This window comes from Strix aluco, chromosome 6 (genome assembly GCF_031877795.1).
Source record: "Strix aluco isolate bStrAlu1 chromosome 6, bStrAlu1.hap1, whole genome shotgun sequence".
Taxonomy (NCBI): domain Eukaryota; kingdom Metazoa; phylum Chordata; class Aves; order Strigiformes; family Strigidae; genus Strix; species Strix aluco.
The window spans coordinates 28,328,601-28,348,604 of NC_133936.1; the positions used below are offsets into that span (position 1 = coordinate 28,328,601).

Sequence of the window (20,004 nt, forward strand, 5' to 3'; positions counted from 1 at the left end):
TTCATGCACATAAACCATATCTAGCTCTGACCTTCTGAACCATATGTTCCTTATATCGTGTATCATTAAAAACAAAACGTGCTTTCTAAAATGCTGCATTTAATTGAGGATCATAAGATTGCTCTCAGTACATGTAATGATGTCAAAAACCCTCAGCACAAGAGTACAAGTTTGTACTGTATTTACTACAGCAGTTTTCTTAGCTACCCGCTAGAAGAGGAAATTTTTCTCTTTCCTATGCAATCCCACACACTCAACTCCACCACTGAAAAAAAAAAAAAGAAATCAGATGTGCACTGACCATCATTTCATTTGAATCACTAGACCTCAAGTAATTTTAATGAAGAACAAAAGCATACTCTCACCTGAAGTACTATAGGGTCTATGCAGGTAAACTTTGTTTCTTCTCGATAGAGGTACTCAATTGAGCACTTCAGCAGAAGAATTTTGGGATTTTTTAAGCAAGAGTTCATCTAAGAAAGACACAAAAATAGTTAAAGCAAAAATACAAACACCTGGAAAAGTACACAAGAAAAAAAAAAATGACAGACTTCCCATGAGTGATTTTTCTTTTTCCCCTCCCAAAAGTGTCTCAGCTATCCCCTCCCTGCAGACCCAACTATACATTCTTCCTTCTTATGAACATGTTATGCCCAGTTTTTGGAATTTCACAGCTACTGTCTAGTAAGAGGGCAACACTGGACATTTCTACACTGACCCCCAAGAACCCCAAAGTCTCGATACACTTTGGAGTTCCCATCCAGATCACCTGTACCTTGACCTCCTGTCTTAAAGGCTCACTTTGCTATATTGTCGTAAGTCAGAATCACAAATGCCTTTTTCTGGCTAAAACTTGGAGTAATTATTAGATGCCTTCTGGGGTGGTAGGGGTGGAAAGGATGTTTTTCTATACACGCATGAGGAAAGTTTCCCCCCCCCTAGAATCTCTGGGGTAAAAGAAAACAGCTTGGAAAAGAAACGCTTGAAAAGCCATTCTTGCTTAGGGTCTCAAACTAGAGAAAACTCGCAAACCTCCTGAGTGGTCAGAGAAGCTTCACAACACAAAAAGGAAGTAATACCAGACTTGTTTCCTCAGCATGCACTACAGCCAGCACTTGATTAATCAAGCCTGCATTACCTTTTTGTGTGCAACATTCTTAGTGCAAACAAATCCATTCACCACCATGGAGTCAAATTTCTTTCCACCAGGGATCTAATAAAGCAAAGGACATTTTTAGAACTGTCATACACTCCCATAACTTCTAATGCAGTAAACCCAGTATGTAGAATACCTATTGTAGCTGATGTGCAAGCTTCAGCTACACCCTCAATTATAAGATGAAAGATCAGATACAGTCATGCTGCACACACAGCTCTCTTCCTTTAAAGTCTGGCAAACTAAGGACAACAGGAAAACAAGTACTAAGTTACAGGATCTCTACGTTACTCCCAACACATGCGTATTCGTTAAACTGGGTAGACTTTGGGAGATAGTAAGGCAACCTAACTTCTGTAGGAGCATATACCTTTGTTGTTAATGGAAGTGGCATGTGCAAACAAGTTGTAAGGAAAGGAAAGAAGAAAGAAAGAGAAAAAGGTGAAAACCAAACAAACCTCTACCTACTATTTGAACACATAAAACACTTGACTGGTGTGCCTACAGTCACAACCAGTCACGGAAATAATAAACAACATGAAACAGGTTTTTGAATAATGTTTCAGAGGACATTTCTGTTATAAGCATGCAAAAAGAGCAGACAGCTACATAGAGCTTTCACCTCTGAACATCTGCTCTTTGAACTGGAGTTTCAGGAGGCAGCAACAACTGATGCTGCCTGAAGAGATGCCACAGACCTCCCACCAGAACTATAAGGCTGTCCTCATATCTTACATGGCTTCCAAACAAGAGACCTCCTGAGGTGAATTTTGCCAAAGAAAAAAAAGCCCAAGCCTTTGATCCTCAGTCACACTAGCTCCTTGGATGCTAGTTTCACATCAGCCTCTCAGAAGAAACTCTGCATGCCACAACTTCAGCCTTATAGTTTGACAATGTCAACACTGGGCCATCTGGCAAAACTGGATGCGCCATCCCATAATAATTAGTTTTCCTCTTGAAGAAAGTCATTGTAGTTGGCACAGGAAGAGTTAAATCCTCCATAATGTATAGTTATAGGGCAATAGACTGCTACACAGAGTCCTGCAAGCTACTTTTCCAGCATTCAGTACATCTTCAATCCAAGCATAAAACAAGTGGAAACCAAAGTCATTACAGAGGTGTTGCTCTTTGCTACCTTCTGCAGCCTATAGCCTGAAAGAAGAGGTCAGCTCCAGGGAATTAAAGCACCTTTCACAGGATGCAGAATTCCTCCTGTGCAACTTTGTCTAGAACCCCACCTTATCCAAAGGCCATGTTGGCCAATTACACCACTGAGCAGGCTAAGGGTAGTGGGAACAGGACTCATCTCCTCAATCAAGGGGTGCTGCCAGCAGCTGCATCCTTCTGTTTCCCTACATCCACTGTTTGAAACTTACTTTTTTGATGTGAACAAACTGGCGGATATCCATGTCATCATCTCTGTTCTTGACATCAGGCCGTACAGTTTGAACTACCTGGCAGACCACAGGTACAATGATATCCCTCCAGGACAGTGACAGGGACTCATTGTACAGAAGCTGCTGAAGCAGTGCCATCATGTGGTTGTGATTAGCAGACCTATAAAAAAGGCAAAACAAATAGATTTCTCATGAGACAAATACAGAGCAGTGATTAGTTGAAGTCACATTTCAGAACTAAATTCTTTAACATTTACAGTGCAGGAAGTCCTCTGAAGGAACAGCTGTCTAGAATATTCTACAGTCAACTCTGGTCCTGTACTTCAATATATAAAAGTCACAGGGAAAAAAAGCAATCAAAATGCAAAATCTAAAAAGGTGGTTTTCTTAATGCAAATTAGTTTCTTGTATTGTCCACTGTAGATCAAGTCCCACTGAAAGTTAGTGGAATAGAGGGGGTTCAGGAATTGTTACCCAAGATATGCAAAAGCTTTTTTCTACATGTTTCTTACAGCAGCCTTTCCATGGCTTGTTTCTCCCCATTCTCTTCTCTCAGCAGATCCAGACTGCTGTGGTGCCAGCCTAGGGGCGTGAAAAAGAGTTCTTTGGACTTCTCCTCCACCCTCCTGTTGAATAATGACTCTGCAAGACACAAACAAACTTTGTTAATATAAGGACATAGTTGAATGCCTGTCTTTCTGAAAGGCTACTCTGAAAAGGAAAAGATTTACTAAGACATAAGTCTAAGACTCCTGAAATACTGGGTTTGAGCTAGACATCATGGTAACATGATGCAGCAAATAGCACTGAGTATAACAGTGGTGAGTGTACAAAGGAAAAGTGAGCTATTAAAATTCTTGTACTGCCAGTAGAGAGCAGATTGTTTTCTCTTCTGGAATTGAATGGTTACCAAGTTTGTTAAGAGAAGGAAAAAAACTTATATCCCACCTTTGCCTATAAATACGCAAATTCCAAATATCGTGCATATTCATAATACAGAATCATAATGCCTTTTAGGCTTAAACACACTAAGGCACTAATTTGATCCACAAAAGGCTGCTGCTTTTACAACATCTATGTATAAGCGGCATTAAAAGATCTAGTTATTTCATTCAGGCTGCAGCACAAATATCAAAAATATCTTGGTAAAGGCATTGTTTAGCACATCTCCCAAACATATTTTAAAGAAATGCTTTGCTACCAGTTCATACATCAGACTTTTGAACTTTTATGTGACTTGCAGCACCAATCCCATATACCATCTCTTTGCTGCTCAGGTGCAGAGGGAGCTGCCAGCAAGCCGGTTCACCTAGCCTATGTCACAGTATTTAATATGACAGCATTCTCAAGTTTCTTCTGTTAAGAAAATGGCACAAGCTTTTGAAAAGATCTCAGCACCTCTTTCCTCCTCACCTCCATCCACCTAACCATCCTCACCTCCATCCACCTAACCATCACATACACAGGTATCTTTCCGCTACGATAAACAGGATGCCAATGAAGGCTGTATCCACTGAACATAATTTTTTAAATCCTAAATGTCAGCATGAACTATAGCCATTTCTGATTTTGGAAACAGAAAGCATGTTTCAACAGTGTAAGACAGTCCTCACTTGGAGGAGGCTTGCCGCTTTCAATCACTCCATTGTGTAGTAACTCCTTAGAACGGTACTCTGTTTTGCAGTACCATGTTTAGAGGTTATTTCTGCAGTTTTCTGGGCTTTGAAAGAGTTACTAGGCTATTTTCCACACAGGTATTATGATATTATAGAGGGAAGTTATAAACTTCCCTATTCTCATAATGGCAGAGCATAAGTCATTTATGCTAGTATTGCACAAATTTTCATCAGCGAGTATGTAAGCATTCGGAGTAATGTAAGCTTAAAACTTCTCAGAGTGCATGATACAACTTCAAAATCCTTATACAATAGTAATCTGAGCAGAACTACTGAAAAAAAGACTTTAAACAGCTAACTTCTTCCTGATGCTCCATACCCAGAAACTGCTGTGTAGAAGATTAACAGAAGTTACATTGTTTTTCCCCCCTTTCCTTTCTCCTGCAAAAAGCTCAGTCAAAAACTAAGTATCAGTTTAATCAAAGACTATTTTTCTGGCTGCACAGACATTGGGGTTTCCCCCTTATTTCCTCCTCTTATGAACTCACCAAAATCAATAGCATTAACTAGGAGAAAAAAAGCCCACAAGTGCACCTGGCCATGATATTGGAAGGCACATGGGTTTTAAAACTCACAACTGTGTCTATTAACCTTTCATTTCAGAAGTAGTAGTGGTGGTAGTAATGACAGGAAACCCAGAAAGATTCAAGAGATTAATCTTTAAGCTACTCTGTAGAAGCAGTGCAGTTAACCATATCACATCTTTATTTGCTTGCACAGAAAGTTAAAATCAGTGTATGTTACATAAGTTTATGGTGGGGAAGTTGTGAACAGACTTGACACACTTATTTTTTAAAAAAAGGTAAAAGCTTTTCCTTGAGTGCTTTTGAATGAAGAAATCTGAGAAGTGAAAGAAATTTCAGCTTGAAAGTGCATTCAAAAAAGTTAAGAGTATAGTTTATATATCAGTTTTGCCACAAATAAATTCAGATTTACTGTCAAGTAAGTATTTCTAAAGGGTCAATGCCCTGTTAAAGGAGTATTGAGGAGTTCTCATTATATTAAAACCACACAACAGCAACATTTGAAGTTTCTCCTTACCTTTAATAAAAGCATCACTTATAGAGAACATCTGCTGCCCTCCGTTTTCAGGATTCAAGTACTCTGAAAGAAGAGAGAAGAGGGAGATAGGCGGAGACAAAAAAAAAAATGACAGGTTACACTGGTGCGCCCATAATAATTACAATGTACACGCCTACACCAGAAGAAGCAGCATTACTCATCTAAGTGTTTAGTCACCAATTTAGCAACAGCTTGATGAGTGGTCAAGACAAGAATATCCTCTTATTCTTGTTCTATCAAAAAGTTCTAAAATGACAAGAAAATAGTACTTATTACTGTGAAGAAACAAAACAAAACAAACAAAGTAGACATGAGCAAAGACTGAACTAGGAGTTAAGAGTTTGCTTTTCCAATTGACCTACAACACACTTTTCTAGATCTGAATACAAATGTGTTAAGCTGCAAGCTGGTACCACAGGGAATGGCCTCCTCATTCTGGTCTAAAAATGCAGCTTCAGAAGCCATTTTGCTCTCCCACTCCAATGAAGTATCTCAGACTGAAGGACAGACCAAACATAAAATTTATCTTACACAGGGAAGGAAACAAAAGACAGCCTGCCTTTCAAGAGCCAGAATTCGAAAGTCTAAAACAAGTGAAAGTGTTTTGAGGAACCCATGCTGACAGAGGTGGACTCCCAGCAACAAAGGAAAGCAAGAGCTATATATCACTTTACATGTGGGAAACAGGGTGAAGCTCCATCTACTACACTTGTTTAGTTTGCTAGATCTTGATCTTTCATGCAGGCTGGCTATCTACAAAAAGCTTGTTTTCTCCAGAGGCCATTAGCTTGTTGCACCTTTAGTTGCTTTCCTGCTTCTATGAAAAGGGATTGTACAGTGGGAAAACAAGAGCAATAGCCCAACTGCTTATACATCATGATGATCCAAAGTCTGAAGCTAACCTTTTGTCACCTTTCCTGAGACTGGTCCAGACCTACTGCCACAAACAGAATGCAAAGCCAGGCAGTTTTCAGACACCAACAGAAAGCAACAGAAAGTTGACAGGACACAAGCAATCACAAGTACCTGAACAGCAGCACTCAAGAGACCCTTTACATGCCACCAGTTTAAAAATCTGAGCTTGTCTGTAGTTGCCCAGTTTGCAAACAGATACCCAATAGATGATCAATGTACCAAAGAGAAGTTGTAAGCCTCCCTTGCAGCTTGATGGTTATTTGCAGATTCCTTTCATCTCTTGCTTAGGTAAAGAGTTCAGCATTACAAGCAACCTACTGCTTGATAAAAGCTGGCTCACCCTCAGCATTCGTTCACCCACAGCTCCACAGACTACCTAAACAAAGTCATGTCATGCTATACCTACAAATGAGCATGTATACTAGCACCTCCATCTCCTTCCACCTTGCAACAGCCTCTGGTCAGCAGCTCTTACTGTGAACACACTCAAATTAAGTCTGACACATATCCCTGACTGGCATGGCCAAGGCAGGAGTTAACCCCAGCTGAAACCTAACCTTAGTTATGCTCTGGACAAAGACAGAGGTGGCACCTGCAAACCAGGAACACGTCTTTTCAATACAGCCTCACCTCCTATAACTTTGCTTCCAATTGTGCCCTAGAGGAAGTTACTGACAAGGCAAGATACCATACCTCTTCCTAGACTGGACAGATAACACACTCAGAGGTGTGAGTTTGAGATGGTTAGAGTAGCTAACACACACATTTCTTACCTCACATCATCCCCAATGCATCATGCTCCACAGAATGTTGGGGGCAGGGGGGGAGTGGAGCAGGGAAGAGGTTCCTGGAGCATATTTTGTAGCCTTGTCTGCAAGCAGCTGGCTATCAAGAAACTATCTTACAAGCTCACCTGAACAGCTTCACCAAAACAAAACAACAAAAAAGAGCCAAAAATCCCCACCCCAGAACATACAGATTCCTAGGTCTGATATTCCAAGGGCATCATTGGAAGCAAATACCACAGTGCACACAGAAATTCACAGGTCTCCAATGGAAACCAGCAGGTACAGATCTTATACACCTTACAGATTGCTCGGGTTAAACATCAAAACAGACTGGCCAGCAACCACAGCTTTTCCTCTAGATACACAAACAAGGGATGCACGCATCCACAGATATCTACTGAAAACTGATGTGTACCTTTTCAAAAGATGCACCAAAAGGGCTCCCTGGCAATGGCACACTAAAGCTTGGCAAGCAATGGTGATAAGAAACTGTCACGGTTACTCAGATCCTCTTTCCCCCCTCCTAGCTAGATACAGGCATCAAAACATAACAACCCAAAAATACCTGTTACCAGGATCAAGGCTATCTGTCTGCAAGGACACTTAGGAAATAAAGTTTCCCTATTAATAACTGTATCTCTTTAAAAACAGCAACTAAAACCTACATTTCAAGTAAGTCACTCATCTCTTCCCCCCAATTTAAATGCAGAAAGCAATCATCTTGCTTTGTTTCCCACTTTGATACACACTATAAAGTACCATTGTCCTTAGGCGGATGATACTGTAAATGAGTCACTATACTCACTTGTAAGACACTACAAGCCAGCTAACTTGGAGTCACTAGAATTTCATGGAAACACACCAGACATTAGTCAGTCTATAACATCACAAGAAGCCCTGCCATTAGACTCAGACTATATTCAAACCATTCTGTTCTACAACACAGCTGGTACATCACAGGCCATTGCTTCAAAGCAGCTGATCCCTTAATCATTTGAAGAAACCCACTAACCTCTTAGATCAAAGTTGACCTGCACTTCTAGCACTGATGTTCTGTCCTGTCAGTCCTCCCTCAGAGACTGTGATTTACACAGCTGGGGGGAAATTGAGTTACTAGCATCAAGAGGTGGGTGTGATCTTCAGTTTTACTTCATTATTTCAAAGAAAATCAAGTCACTATCATCCAGTCTAAGGACAATTCCAATGAAATCAAGACAAATACATGTGTCCATAATGTTCATATGGAGATTACTGATCCCTGACAGCAGCAAACACACCATGCCACTGACTGACTGCGGTACTCTGTTCTTAAAATAAGCACGTCCCATTTTTACATAGAAGCTTAACTATCTAGTCTTCACTGTGATAATCTGTAACATCCTGGATGGCATCTTTTGTTGAATATAGCCAAGATAAATTAAGAACACAAGCTGAAAGTCTTTGCACTCTGAATTTATTATTTCCAGAACAAAATTTTAGAAGTCATCCATTTCACTACTCTAAGGACTGCAGTACACACTGTAAGGGTTTGTCCCACTTAATTTTTGAAGGCCCTGAATAACAAACACCTATAAAATTTCAGTCTCCCTATTGCCAACAAGTGTTTCTTGCTATTCAAGATGTCAACATTCATTTTAACTTGTTGCTCACTAGTTAGGTCTTTCCTTCAGAGACTCTCATGCCAGGAATCCAAAAAAAAAAAATAAAAAAAAAAAATGTAGAGTAAGTCCTCTGTATTTGCAGAGGATACAAGTTTTTTCAAAAAACTGCAGGATAATACTACCTCTCCATAGTGCATTTTAATGATCCACACCTCCACCCTATCCCATTCTGGGCATATTACTGATACCTTCCCCTCAAGGGAAATCCATTCTCTTAAAAGGAATTGTTCCCAGTTTTATACTACGAATTACACTCCTACAGAATAACCTGGTTAAAAGACCACACATTTCAGGAACAGATAACAAACACCAGTCAACAGAGATTCACCAGCAGAGTGCTGCCAACACATGTAATTCAAAGGCAGAAGTCTCTCTCAGTCCCCTCATCACTTGCCTTTTCTGCTGATCTTCTCTGAGCTCTCCATCATAAGAATCCTTCTCACAAGAGCTTCAGTTCTGGCTATGAGAAGCCTTGATTTGGTCAACAGTTTCCGAGAGAGGTAGGCTCTCTTATGTTTCCCCTTCATCATGTACTACTTTTTGTATAAGGAGCTAAAGACTGAGATATCTGAAACCAGGACTATCACTCCACAAGTCCTTTAACACCAGCCTAAGCCAAACTGAGTACAGCCTGCTTTACTGTCAGCACACACTGATAAAGGTAAATGTGCTACACCTGTAAATTCATAGGATACTGCAGTACACCTGGGCCTGTTTCAAGCTTGCTTAATCCAGCATCTCTCCTTCCTAAAAGGAATTCACTGATATATTCTCCCTCTCCACACCTTTCCCTTCCTGCAGAAGCATTAGGTTTTTATTTGATTAGGGCATGAGCTGGAAACAGGTTGAAACGAACCAATAACGAGCTGGTGTCAGTAGTGCTGACAACCCGTAGCTACTGTTGACTCATCTGACATCAACTCAAGTTTCAAACCTGCCCTGCTCCTCTCTTTGGCGGAAAAAATAAGCAGTTAGATTTCCCTTCTTCTAGCCATATTTTTAGCAAATAACAAAAGGTGACTGCAATAGGCACTGATAAATGCCACTGATAAATTTGTCTCACACCCTCTCACATGTTTAACATACTTTGAAAGTCAGCTGTGGCCAGTTCTCCTTCCTCACTCTCTTCAGTGACCATTTCAGTTTCAGAAAAAGCAATCTGTATGCAAGCATAAGGTCAAGTCTTGCATTCTGATCCACAACAACGGAAGAGATCTGTTAGACTTTATAAAAGGATGAATCCATTAGAAGTCCAAATTATTTAACACTGGATCATCTTTTAAAGTTTGAAATACTGAGGGGGCGGGGTGAAATAATTATGAATAAGAAACTCCTTAGAAGCAGCCAAAGACAGAAGTCTACAAAGCTGATGTAACCTTAATTGAGGAAGCAGAGCAGAGACATCAGTTGCTACCTGGCATGTAAAGCAACTAGAATATACTAGACCCGTCAGTGGCAAGCCCTCATTTCAGTCAGCCTTGTCCAATTTAGAGAACGCAGTTGTCAACAGGCAGGTGCATTATATTTTCCATAAGGATTCTGTTTATAGTCAGAGTCTTTCAATTTACTACTTTTTTAGGAGAAAAAACTTTCAAAAGAAGTCTTCAACACTGAGTATTTGATTCCTTCCTACTTCACATAAATGGATGTTCTCTTTTGAACAAATGTGGCATATACGGATTAAGTTAGGTCTTACTGTTTGTCAGTAAGATTCTTCTGTCAAAATGTAAGCTTATTAAGGTACAATGAGAAGTCAGCACAGAGCTCTTCCAAGTTAATTTTGTTCATTTGTTGTTTGGGGTTTTTTTTTCTTGCTTGCTTTTCCAGTTTAATCTCAAACTGTAGAGATATGTATCAAACTGGACAGACTATTTTTCCACCCCAGTTAGCCAGAAACTGTGTAAGTCTATCTGCCCTATTATGTATGGGCAGGAGACTTTGCTTCAACTGCAAAGAGAAAGTCACAGGGGAAGTTACACACTCTGCAGAGAAGGTGTTTCAACAGGGCTACTGAGCCTCCTCAGAGGTGAGCACATCAAAACTGCAAGCAAGTGCCAGCTAAATATCATATTTCCCCCTCTGTAAGACAGCTACAAAAGTAGTGTCCAAATAGGTCAGTATTATTAGGGCCCACCTCTCCATCATGTGCAACTCCAGCTGGTGACTACCTCATACCTTTTTGGTCGGCAGGGTGAGGGGGCACATGTGGGTACTTGGAGTGCTTCTTGATATGGAAGTTCACGTTGTCCAGCTCCACGTTCAGGCTGATGGAGGCGGCTGAATCACTGTCCATTGTGGACTGGAAGCTGCTGACTGAAGTGCGCTTGCTAGGGCTGGCGGAGTCTTTTAGTGTTGGGTAAGGGGGAAGATACAGGGAGGAGAAGGGTTCAAATGGGTATCATGAGGGTACCGGAGAGGAGAAAAATTGTCTTTAATACATAAAGACTAGTGTGCAATGCTACAGGAATACAGTATTTTCATAGCTCTAATCTTATCTTCATGTGTGCATGCTGACGTACTGGGCATTCTTTAGCGCATTACTACAGGGCCCAAATCAAGCAGAAGTCTGCCTGAGAAACAGAAGGCAGCAATTTACATGCTCCTCCTCCATTAGAAGCATGAAGCTTTACCAGTTCCACTAAATACAAAATACTGTATCCATCGTAAGAAACAGGAGATCTAGCTAGGTTATAGTTGGCTTAGATACTGACAGCCCCATGCACGCACACACACAAACACACACATAAAGCAAGACATGGTTAAACTACTATGTCCCAAAGGACGGGGGATAACAGGGGTGAAGGCAGAGTGAGAACAAGATTCAGGTGAAACTCACTGGCTAAGTTATCTTCTCCTTCATCAGCAATCTGCTCTGTGTCACTGTCATCAAATTTGATGTCTTTGAACCAGGATGGCTCAGAGTGCCCCTCTACAGAATTCACAGAGTCACTGTCTGGAGATGGGGTTTCTGAGAACTCTGTGCTCTAGAAGACAAGGAAGAAAAAAAGGTGTTAAAGTGCAGCTCTGCTGAAATATTAAGCAGCCTTAGAAAGCAGCCTGCTACAAATGAAGATCAGATATTTTAAAAATTAGAGGATACTCTCAGTGGGCTGAGCAAGTTAGTCATAGAGCCACCCCCCTTGGCATGAAATAGGAACTCTTTGGGACAGGAAACAAGTATTTCTTTACACTTCCCACATACTTAGTCTCTGTCTCCTCCCCCACCTCCACACAAGTTATGACTAAGTGGCACTAAAGGACAAGTTTATTCTACTCCGCAGGTTCTGTCACCACGTCCAGCTAAGCAGTTTTGCACGCTTTGTATTCCCAGCTGAGGTGGGTGATCACTATATCCCTTGCCCAGAAACCAGCACATGCAGCTTTTGGTGGAGGCTAATTCTAGTTACTGAAGCAATTCTGTAACTGACCGAAGTAGCTCTAAGTTTTGCTCACAAGTCAGGCTCTAGCTGGGGCTACTGTGCCAAAACAAAGCCTGGCTTTGCACCAAATAATCTGGAGAGCATCTAAGCAATTTCCATCAGTCATCCAGATGCCTCCAGTCACCTCAAGAGGAACTTCTCACTATCATTCTTTTGGCTTCAGTGAGTGCAGCAAGCAACTGAGTCAACATCACTGTTTCTCCTGACTCTTGTCCAAGAGAAAAAGAGATCAGACAGTGCTTTCTGCTGATGAGAACAAGAACTGGCTTTAAACCTTGAATAACATAAGTCCCTTACAAATAGTTACAAACAGGGATCCACAAGCACTTGCAAGGGCAAGCTTTTACTAGCCAACTGAGACAGTAGAGTTAACTAGCTGAGATGCCAGAGGAAGCCCAGAGCAATCTCAGTGGAAGACCATGTGACTGTGGCCAAGAGTTGAAGTGCACAAGGAAGACAAGATGCTAATGGCTTCTGACTGAGGTCCATGGGACAGCTTAGCCATTCTTCACTGTGAGAAGCTGCAGAACATGGAAGACTCAGCTGAATGCTTTCAGGTAACAGAGACTACAGAGATACGTTGTTCAAGTTAAGAAAACAATTCAATCATTCAGGCCAGTGACTGCTCTTATCCCTCAGCAAGTTTGACTGCAATGAAATACAGTAGGATAGCACTTCTGGTCACTGGATCCCCGCCTCCCCTCTCAGCTAGCCAGTCCTATTTGGGAGACATGACAAAGACCCCTTCCCAATCTTGCATCATGTAGCTAAGGTACTGAATTCTTTATTACTGCCATCACTGGAGTTCAGGAGAATGTTACTAATACAATACATAAGAAGATCCAATACTGTGTATCTAAAATATCTATTCTTTGAAAGTTTTAAAGAAGGAATTTGAAACAGAAGACCACCATTGTGTCAGTCACCAGTAATGGCACACAGATTCTAGATTCTGCACATGACAGCACAGCTGCTACAAGCAGAGACTGTGCCATTGCAAGGCCTCTGTGGAAATTGTCCACCATGAGAGACATTGGCCTAGACTAGAGACCCTTTCCTCCACTTTATGCAGCCCTATGTGTAACAACTCATCCTCCACAGAGGACAGCCCCAAAGCTTTCTGAGCAAATGCAGCTTCCTCAGGCCTTAAACCACTACAGAAAAAGGCCTGGACCCCAATTCTCTGTGCAGGAGAGCTGATTTAGAAAACATACAACAGCTGCTGAGAACAGTATTAGAAAAGATTCTAGTCAGCAGCCAAACCCAGAAAGAACCATAGCTTTCCTACTCCCTTTACCTGTAATGGTCTGTAGAGAGCATACTCATCTCTGAAGAGCTGATCATGATGACTGACACATTCCAGCCAGCGTCCATCAACCAACGCTTGTCCTATTGCAATGGCTTGGACCCTGGAGGATAAGAATATAGATTGTTCTCTAAGTCTAGTTCTAAACATACACAGTTTATGGCACAAAAGGAGGAAAGGGTCATCTGCTACACACTATTTGACTCATCAGTATCCGATTGCCGTGTTTAACCAGACACTATTTAAAACATGGAGAGGCAGCAGAATGTACTGGTTCAAGTATGGAGCTAGATGAAGTGACTGCCAGTACTCTAAACTCAGCTTGAGGTGTCCAACAGACAATAAAGACACATTGTTTGTGCTCCTCCAATATTGTTAGCTTGAGTTATACACACTGAACATCTCTGCTGAATGAGGACTGTTGCTCTACACTTAAGAACCATCTCAGTTTTATCCCCCTCTGGCATAGTTAAATACACTGGATTCTTTATACTCACTTACAAGGTTAAGAGCCTGCCAGCCCCACCAAAACTTTAGCTATCAACAACTATTAGTGATCTCTGATCCCGGGGACAGACTTGCCCTTTGGAGTATTAGTGAACATTTTAGACAGTATTTGTAACACACTCACTATTCTCCAACTGTCTGAGTGCTACTTGTCCCAGAAGCTGCTTCCCACACTGGCTCCTAAACCAGACAGCTTCCTGTGCCCTGTTGTTTTGGGCCACACAGAGTTGGAATCCTACCTTCTTTGGTAGGCAGTAGAGAAGAAATCTGAATTTTCTTTCTTGTCTCCCTGCAAAGGGGTTTATCTCTGCAATCTAAGGTACCCTGTATCAGCTAAAACTCACAATCTCCTGTCACAGAGGCAGGAGACACCTGCTGACCTAAAGCATTAGGGTTACCTTGTGGTTATGTGCCCATTTCTGATGAGCCAGTTGACCAGCTCTTTTCCCACAATGCAGTTGGGATGTGTCCGCAGCCAGTAGCGATGGTCTTGAAATTCCATCCCACTGTTGTGATGGCAGATTTTCTTCCACAGATCTTTCAGCTGGACTGAGTCCTGGACAGGGAGACGTGCAAGTTACTTACTAGTCTGACCTTAGCACTGATTTCAAGAGCATCAACCTGGGCCCTCAGATTGGCTTCTAGATCAAGAGCCCTCCACAAACAAGCAGAAAATCTAAACCATTCTGCACAACCTATGCAAAGGTGCAAACAAAAACAGCAAACAGACATGAGAGCAGCTCTTTATATCCTTCCTTTTATATAATGTTGAGAACAAGGAAGAAACAAAGTGGGTACCCTCAGAGTTAAGAGGGTTTTGTTTTTAATGTGGCAAGATTTTGTACTGCCTACAAGATACTTATGTCCTCACTACTGCCCTCTGCACCCTATTCTCAAACTCAGGTCATGTATGTAAATATAGAGGACAATGAAAACTCATCCTTTGGAAAAGGTTTTTCTACATAATCTGTGCTCGACTTAGGCTTTGTGAAGCATACTACTCCATTATCAAGCCCAGACATACAACAAGGACTTGACACAGCAACGTACACTGCTATGTTCAAGTTCTAGGATGCCATTTCTTACTGAGGATTCCTTTTTAATTGTCCAGTATCAAGCCTGTTTTAGACACTACTAGCTCTGGCCACTAAGCAAGAAACATGTGTACCCCGCCCAACTCAATTAACTATTTTTACATCTGTGGATCTCTTCCCCTCACCACTTGGAACACTTCAGCCTGTACCTTGAACTTATTTTCAGGTCTGTTAAGCATGTGCACCAACTCTTGTGTAGGCTATGCTCCATCCAAACTGAGCTGACTCTCTGCACCTGGCCCCTTTTGCTTTCCCATATGCACCCTGGCTTGGCACAGCACAAGCCATTGTTGCAGAGTCAAAACTGGGACCCGGGATTATTTTGAGAGAGCAACAGAGCACCCCAAGGGGTGAAGAAGAGACACTGCAGCTCACTTTCTCAAATGCCTGACTCATCATATTTTTGTGCAACAGAATAAAAAAAAAAGCTTTAATTAAATTTTAACTGATTTCAGATTTCCAGTTAACTGCCAGACCCACATTATTGCACTTTCCCAAGGGTGCCCTGAGATCCAAGAGTTTTGCTCCACTTCTGTTACCGGACTGGCTTTCTGCTTTTTTAATTTCCAGTGGTGGCTGTCCTGGGTATTATCATAAAACAAATGTCAGCAGCTCACCTTCTGGACCAGGTATAGAGTCAAATGGATCAGTAACAGGACACATCACAGGATCACAAGATTTGATGCTACTGGCAATTCCACATTTCAGCTGCCTTGTAGCTTACCCTTAACTCACATCGTGAAATCAGTAAACTGGACAAACTGGCAGAACACAGCAAATCCTTTCAACTCAAGGATTCTGACCTCTAGTTCACAGAAATATGTGCTTACCCCAGTGTATGCATATCCTCCCCTACCTTTTATTTCATGAGCAAAGTTCATTAGTCTTCTGAATGGAGTATGTTAAGATTTAAATGTTAAGCTGACTCCTGATACAGTGTCAGCTCTACATGCTAAAGGCATTAAACAAACAGTGGGAATTCACAGAAAAACCTACGTTAACTGACACTCCATCTTCTGCTCTTACATGAACAGAAGTGACGCTGCCAATCCTCTTCTCCTCCAAGGAAGGAAACAGACAAAAAAATTAAAGAATATGAAGCTGAAGCTCACTGGGACTTGATCATTTTGGTCCAAGTTGCGTTCGTAACAGTTTAAATTTCTTTTTTCCTGCATTAACATACAGGCAGAGGGCTGGATGGTGTAAAGACATGCCTTAAAAATGTTTCTCCCTCACGTGGTTATCCATTTACAGAGCACCCTGCAAAGGAGTTGTGCAACTGAACAGGAACTAGAGTGTTTTTGCACCCTCAGGAATACTTGTATGCATTTTGCTTACAGCAGGCAAGTACCTGACAACACAGAAATTACCCTTCCTGATTTGAAATTGGCAACAGGGAGCAATCTTTAATCTTTTAATGTGTGAAAAACACTCCCTTCCCTTCTCTGCATATTTTTTGCCCCATTTGTTGGAAGCACTTCCCCTCCCACAGAGAAAAGAAACACTGTTTTCTACTGAACATTGTACAGTAACTAACACCTACAACACTGCCTCTGTGGGGGTGGGATAATAGGATTACACAGAACACTGTTGCACATTGACTTTTCTTCGTACAAGTACATCATATAACCTTTTATAAAATGTTGTATTTATTCTGCAAACAAGGGGAGGGGCCAAGTTATGTTTTGGCCCAGTAAGCTGTAACAGCTTGAACTCATTCATCATGGTGTAACCATTTTGAAGCAGTCATTTAAAGTTTCCAATTATGTGGCCTATGAAAGGGAAAATCTGAACTTGGAGAAATACAGAATCAGGTCATTGTGTTACAGCTGCAACCATAACAAATTTAACTCACAAGGAGCCACCATACACTAACTCCACACTGCGTAACATGCTTCCCAAGACTAAAACTGTAAACACCTTTATACAAACACCACATGAAACTATGATTTGTTTCAGAAAGATAAGTGTCCAAAGCAGCATCAATATTCTCCATTCCAGCACCACCTGGAGGAGGGGTTCAGGTAAGAGTGCTCAGACAACACCCTTTAAAAGGTAGCAAGATACTCCTGCTGCATGATACAATAAAGGCAAACTTCATTGCCTTCACAGAGCAAGACAAACAGAAGTCTGAAAGGTACCAGAAGCATTTTGCGCTCATCCTCGCTGGTCTCTGCCTTCATATGTGTGCGACTGGCCTGGGGGCTGACGGATGTCTCATAGGCAGGCACCATTGGTGAACCTGACCGATCCAGTGACAGGTTAGTGATGCTGGCTGATCTGTAGTGGAAGAGGAAAGAACTGAAGTATAAGTGTTCACTGTGCGTGCTTTAACAGAACAGGCATTGATCTTGTAGCATGCTGAGAAGGAATATAAGCCTGTGACATTGTTCACTCTCCTCAGTACAGACTTCCTGCTTAAAGCTTCCTCTCCTTGGTTAAAGCAGAAGAAAGGATCCCTAGGAAGCAAGTGTATTGCTTTGGAACATTTAAGTTAAACAAACTTTTGTAAAGCTCTTTGTAGGAAGCAGTCAGAACTAAGTTCATGCACAGCAATTCATATATGTCTGCATTTGAACAGACTGGGGAAGGGATGGGATGCTGGGTAATTAGAAGCTCCAGAGGTTTAGAGACAAGCCAGATGCCAGTGAGGGCCAACAACACCAGGATCCCTATAACAGGGCACTGAGATTCCCCCTCTCCTTGACCCATTTAAAATTTTTTCTCTTCAGCTCTTTGAAATATATGGATGACAGCTTGCAGAGTCTGGGAATTCGAGGACTTGTTTCCTAGGGTGGCTAAACTGTCTGCTGAATCTGGGGGTCATTCCAACTGGCAATTTTCCTTGTATTACCATATGGAGCATCCACCTGATCTCAGCCCAGCTGTTAGGAAATCTTGGCTATGCACTCCAGTACAAACACACCATTTCACAATAATCATTGCAAAGCTCAAATGCAAATACAAGTTCCAGATACCCTCTGCTCCAATATCTCACAACTAGACTAAGCCTCTGAATAACCAGAGTGCAACTTCTTATCCCACAGCAGCAAAAAACATGCAGAGTAAGCTATTCGTGCTAACAGCACTCTAAAGAGTGAGAATGGAAAAGGCTTCTGCATACAGCAACAAGGAAGCTCAAAAAGCCAATGCTAAACTGACTCAAGAGGCTTGCAGCAGTCTCCGTGATTAGAACAGTTGCCAGCCTCTACTCTTTGGAATGAAAGTCAGATAACTTCACAGAGCTTGCTAACTGGCTAACAGACGCTCTATAATTATTCCCAAGAATTCTCAGTGAACGACGTGGCTGAGCCCAGGCATGAAATAGCAATGCCACCCTATTTCAGCTTTTGTACTGCAAGAAAGTAGACCCTGAATGTACAATAGTGTCAAAATGACTGCTTTTTCCTCCTCTGTCACTTGAGAAGGAATACTGGGTTGATAAAGGGTTTTACTTAGGTCCTTTTTAGTCATTTATGCAGAATCAAAGGAAACTATGTTGGCACTACATCCATATACATCTAGGGGTGATAAGCAAAAACTTTCTATCATAGTCAGCCATTCAGGGCAGGCTAAAACTCTGCCAGTCTTCTACTGTTCAGATGCTCTCAAGTTAAAGTTAGAACTGGCAGAGTGATACAGCTTAACAGAAAGCATTCTCATGTGGAAGATGAGACATGGAATCCATCATTAAGCACTCCTCCCAGTTGTTTCACAACAGCTACTTTAACTGCGCCACCTACCTGTAAGCAGCAGGGCTTTCTAATTTCTATAAAAGGGCATTAAGCCAGATTTAGAACAGTCAGGTTTCATATCTGTTTCTTTATCATTACTAATTACACTGGTAACTTTACTGTATTTATCTTTTCTAAAAACAGAGGGGGAGATTTTGCAACGGAAATCCCTATCCTTTAGAAGGACCTGCAAAGAAGTTCAAATTCCTCCGCTTGCAACATTTAACTGTTGTGCTGGGGTTTTTTTCCCCATAAATAATCAGCCTGAGAAAAAAACCCACATATCCCCCACCCACAGGGAAAACAAATAATACTAAGTAACTTCTGCTACCTGCATCTAAATGCACTCAACCTGCATCTTTTTTGCTTCATCTCATCTAGAGAGCTTGCCTCAAAGAAACATCTACAGCTGCTTTGAGAACATCTAAAGGCTAGCACTGCTTAGCCCAAAGCCAACGGCTTTGTTTCCACAGGTTCAGAATTTTGACAGAAATAGGTTATACCTCATCATTACTTCTCAAATGTGAGTCCAGACAGCCAAGTACTATGGTGAGGCCATGAATAGCCAAAGAGTTAAAATTTAACTTGTTTGGGCCTACCAGGTCCAACTCAGAACCCTCCTACTACTGCATATGTGAGCAAACAGCAGCGACCTTTTAAAACATACATGAGTTCAAACAGGAAGCAGGAGAGCATCCTCAAGGTTTCACACATTTCTTGACGTCAGTGCAGTTATTTAGCATTGAACTTTTAACTCTGGACTCCTTGTCCTGTTTGCCCAGAACTGATTTTTGGTACTAGTTTATTCACCAGTATTTGAGTCCCGCTACATGAGATCTTTGGTTCTCAGCTGTACAGTCAGCGTGCATCTCCTCCTAGCTGTTCCCATCACACAGAAGATAAAGACTCCAAGCTCTCCATTCCCTGAAAGGTACGGCCAGCATCCTTCTCAGCTGAGTTCCCTGGTCTTTACTGGTCCTGCCAGATCCCTCCAAATTGCTAAACATTCTGCATTCCTGTAACACCAATGCAAGGAAGTCTCTAAATATCCCCCAACTCAAACACTGAAATCTGGATTCTCTTCACTCTGTTCCTCATATCCTTGCCTCACCTTTACGTCCCCAATGTAACCATAATGGCAGATGTAACCATCATAGCAGAAGCACTGGGAATTGGAAATTACTTGTGCTTTTAATACCAGTTTATTTAGTGGGATTAAGCTCAAGCATTCACAATCTATACTAAAGCTCTCATGAACATTTCCAAGT

The 20,004-nt window shown here is 41.6% G+C and overlaps 1 protein-coding gene across 25 annotated transcripts in view; it reads right to left on the reverse strand.

Moving 5' to 3' along the window:
- Positions 1 to 20,004, reverse strand: part of PIKFYVE (phosphoinositide kinase, FYVE-type zinc finger containing) — an 86,694-nt gene that overhangs the window by 48,075 nt on the left and 18,615 nt on the right. For 23 of the 25 annotated variants that reach the window (XR_012623819.1, XR_012623821.1, XR_012623820.1 and 20 more), the window contains 10 exons: positions 17,144 to 17,282; positions 14,307 to 14,464; positions 13,393 to 13,504; positions 11,492 to 11,639; positions 10,831 to 10,998; positions 5,271 to 5,333; positions 3,066 to 3,195; positions 2,533 to 2,713; positions 1,139 to 1,213; positions 366 to 473 (listed from right to left, as the gene is read on the reverse strand). Coding sequence is in view for 9 of the 25 variants with exons in the window: in XM_074829280.1 (XP_074685381.1) it covers positions 366 to 473; positions 1,139 to 1,213; positions 2,533 to 2,713; positions 3,066 to 3,195; positions 5,271 to 5,333; positions 10,831 to 10,998; positions 11,492 to 11,639; positions 13,393 to 13,504; positions 14,307 to 14,464; positions 17,144 to 17,282 (1,282 nt within the window). In the remaining 16 variants the exon portion in view is untranslated. The remainder of the gene's footprint in view (positions 1 to 365; positions 474 to 1,138; positions 1,214 to 2,532; positions 2,714 to 3,065; positions 3,196 to 5,270; positions 5,334 to 10,830; positions 10,999 to 11,491; positions 11,640 to 13,392; positions 13,505 to 14,306; positions 14,465 to 17,143; positions 17,283 to 20,004) is intronic. The other 2 variants (XR_012623829.1, XM_074829286.1) reach the window with 1 other exon arrangement.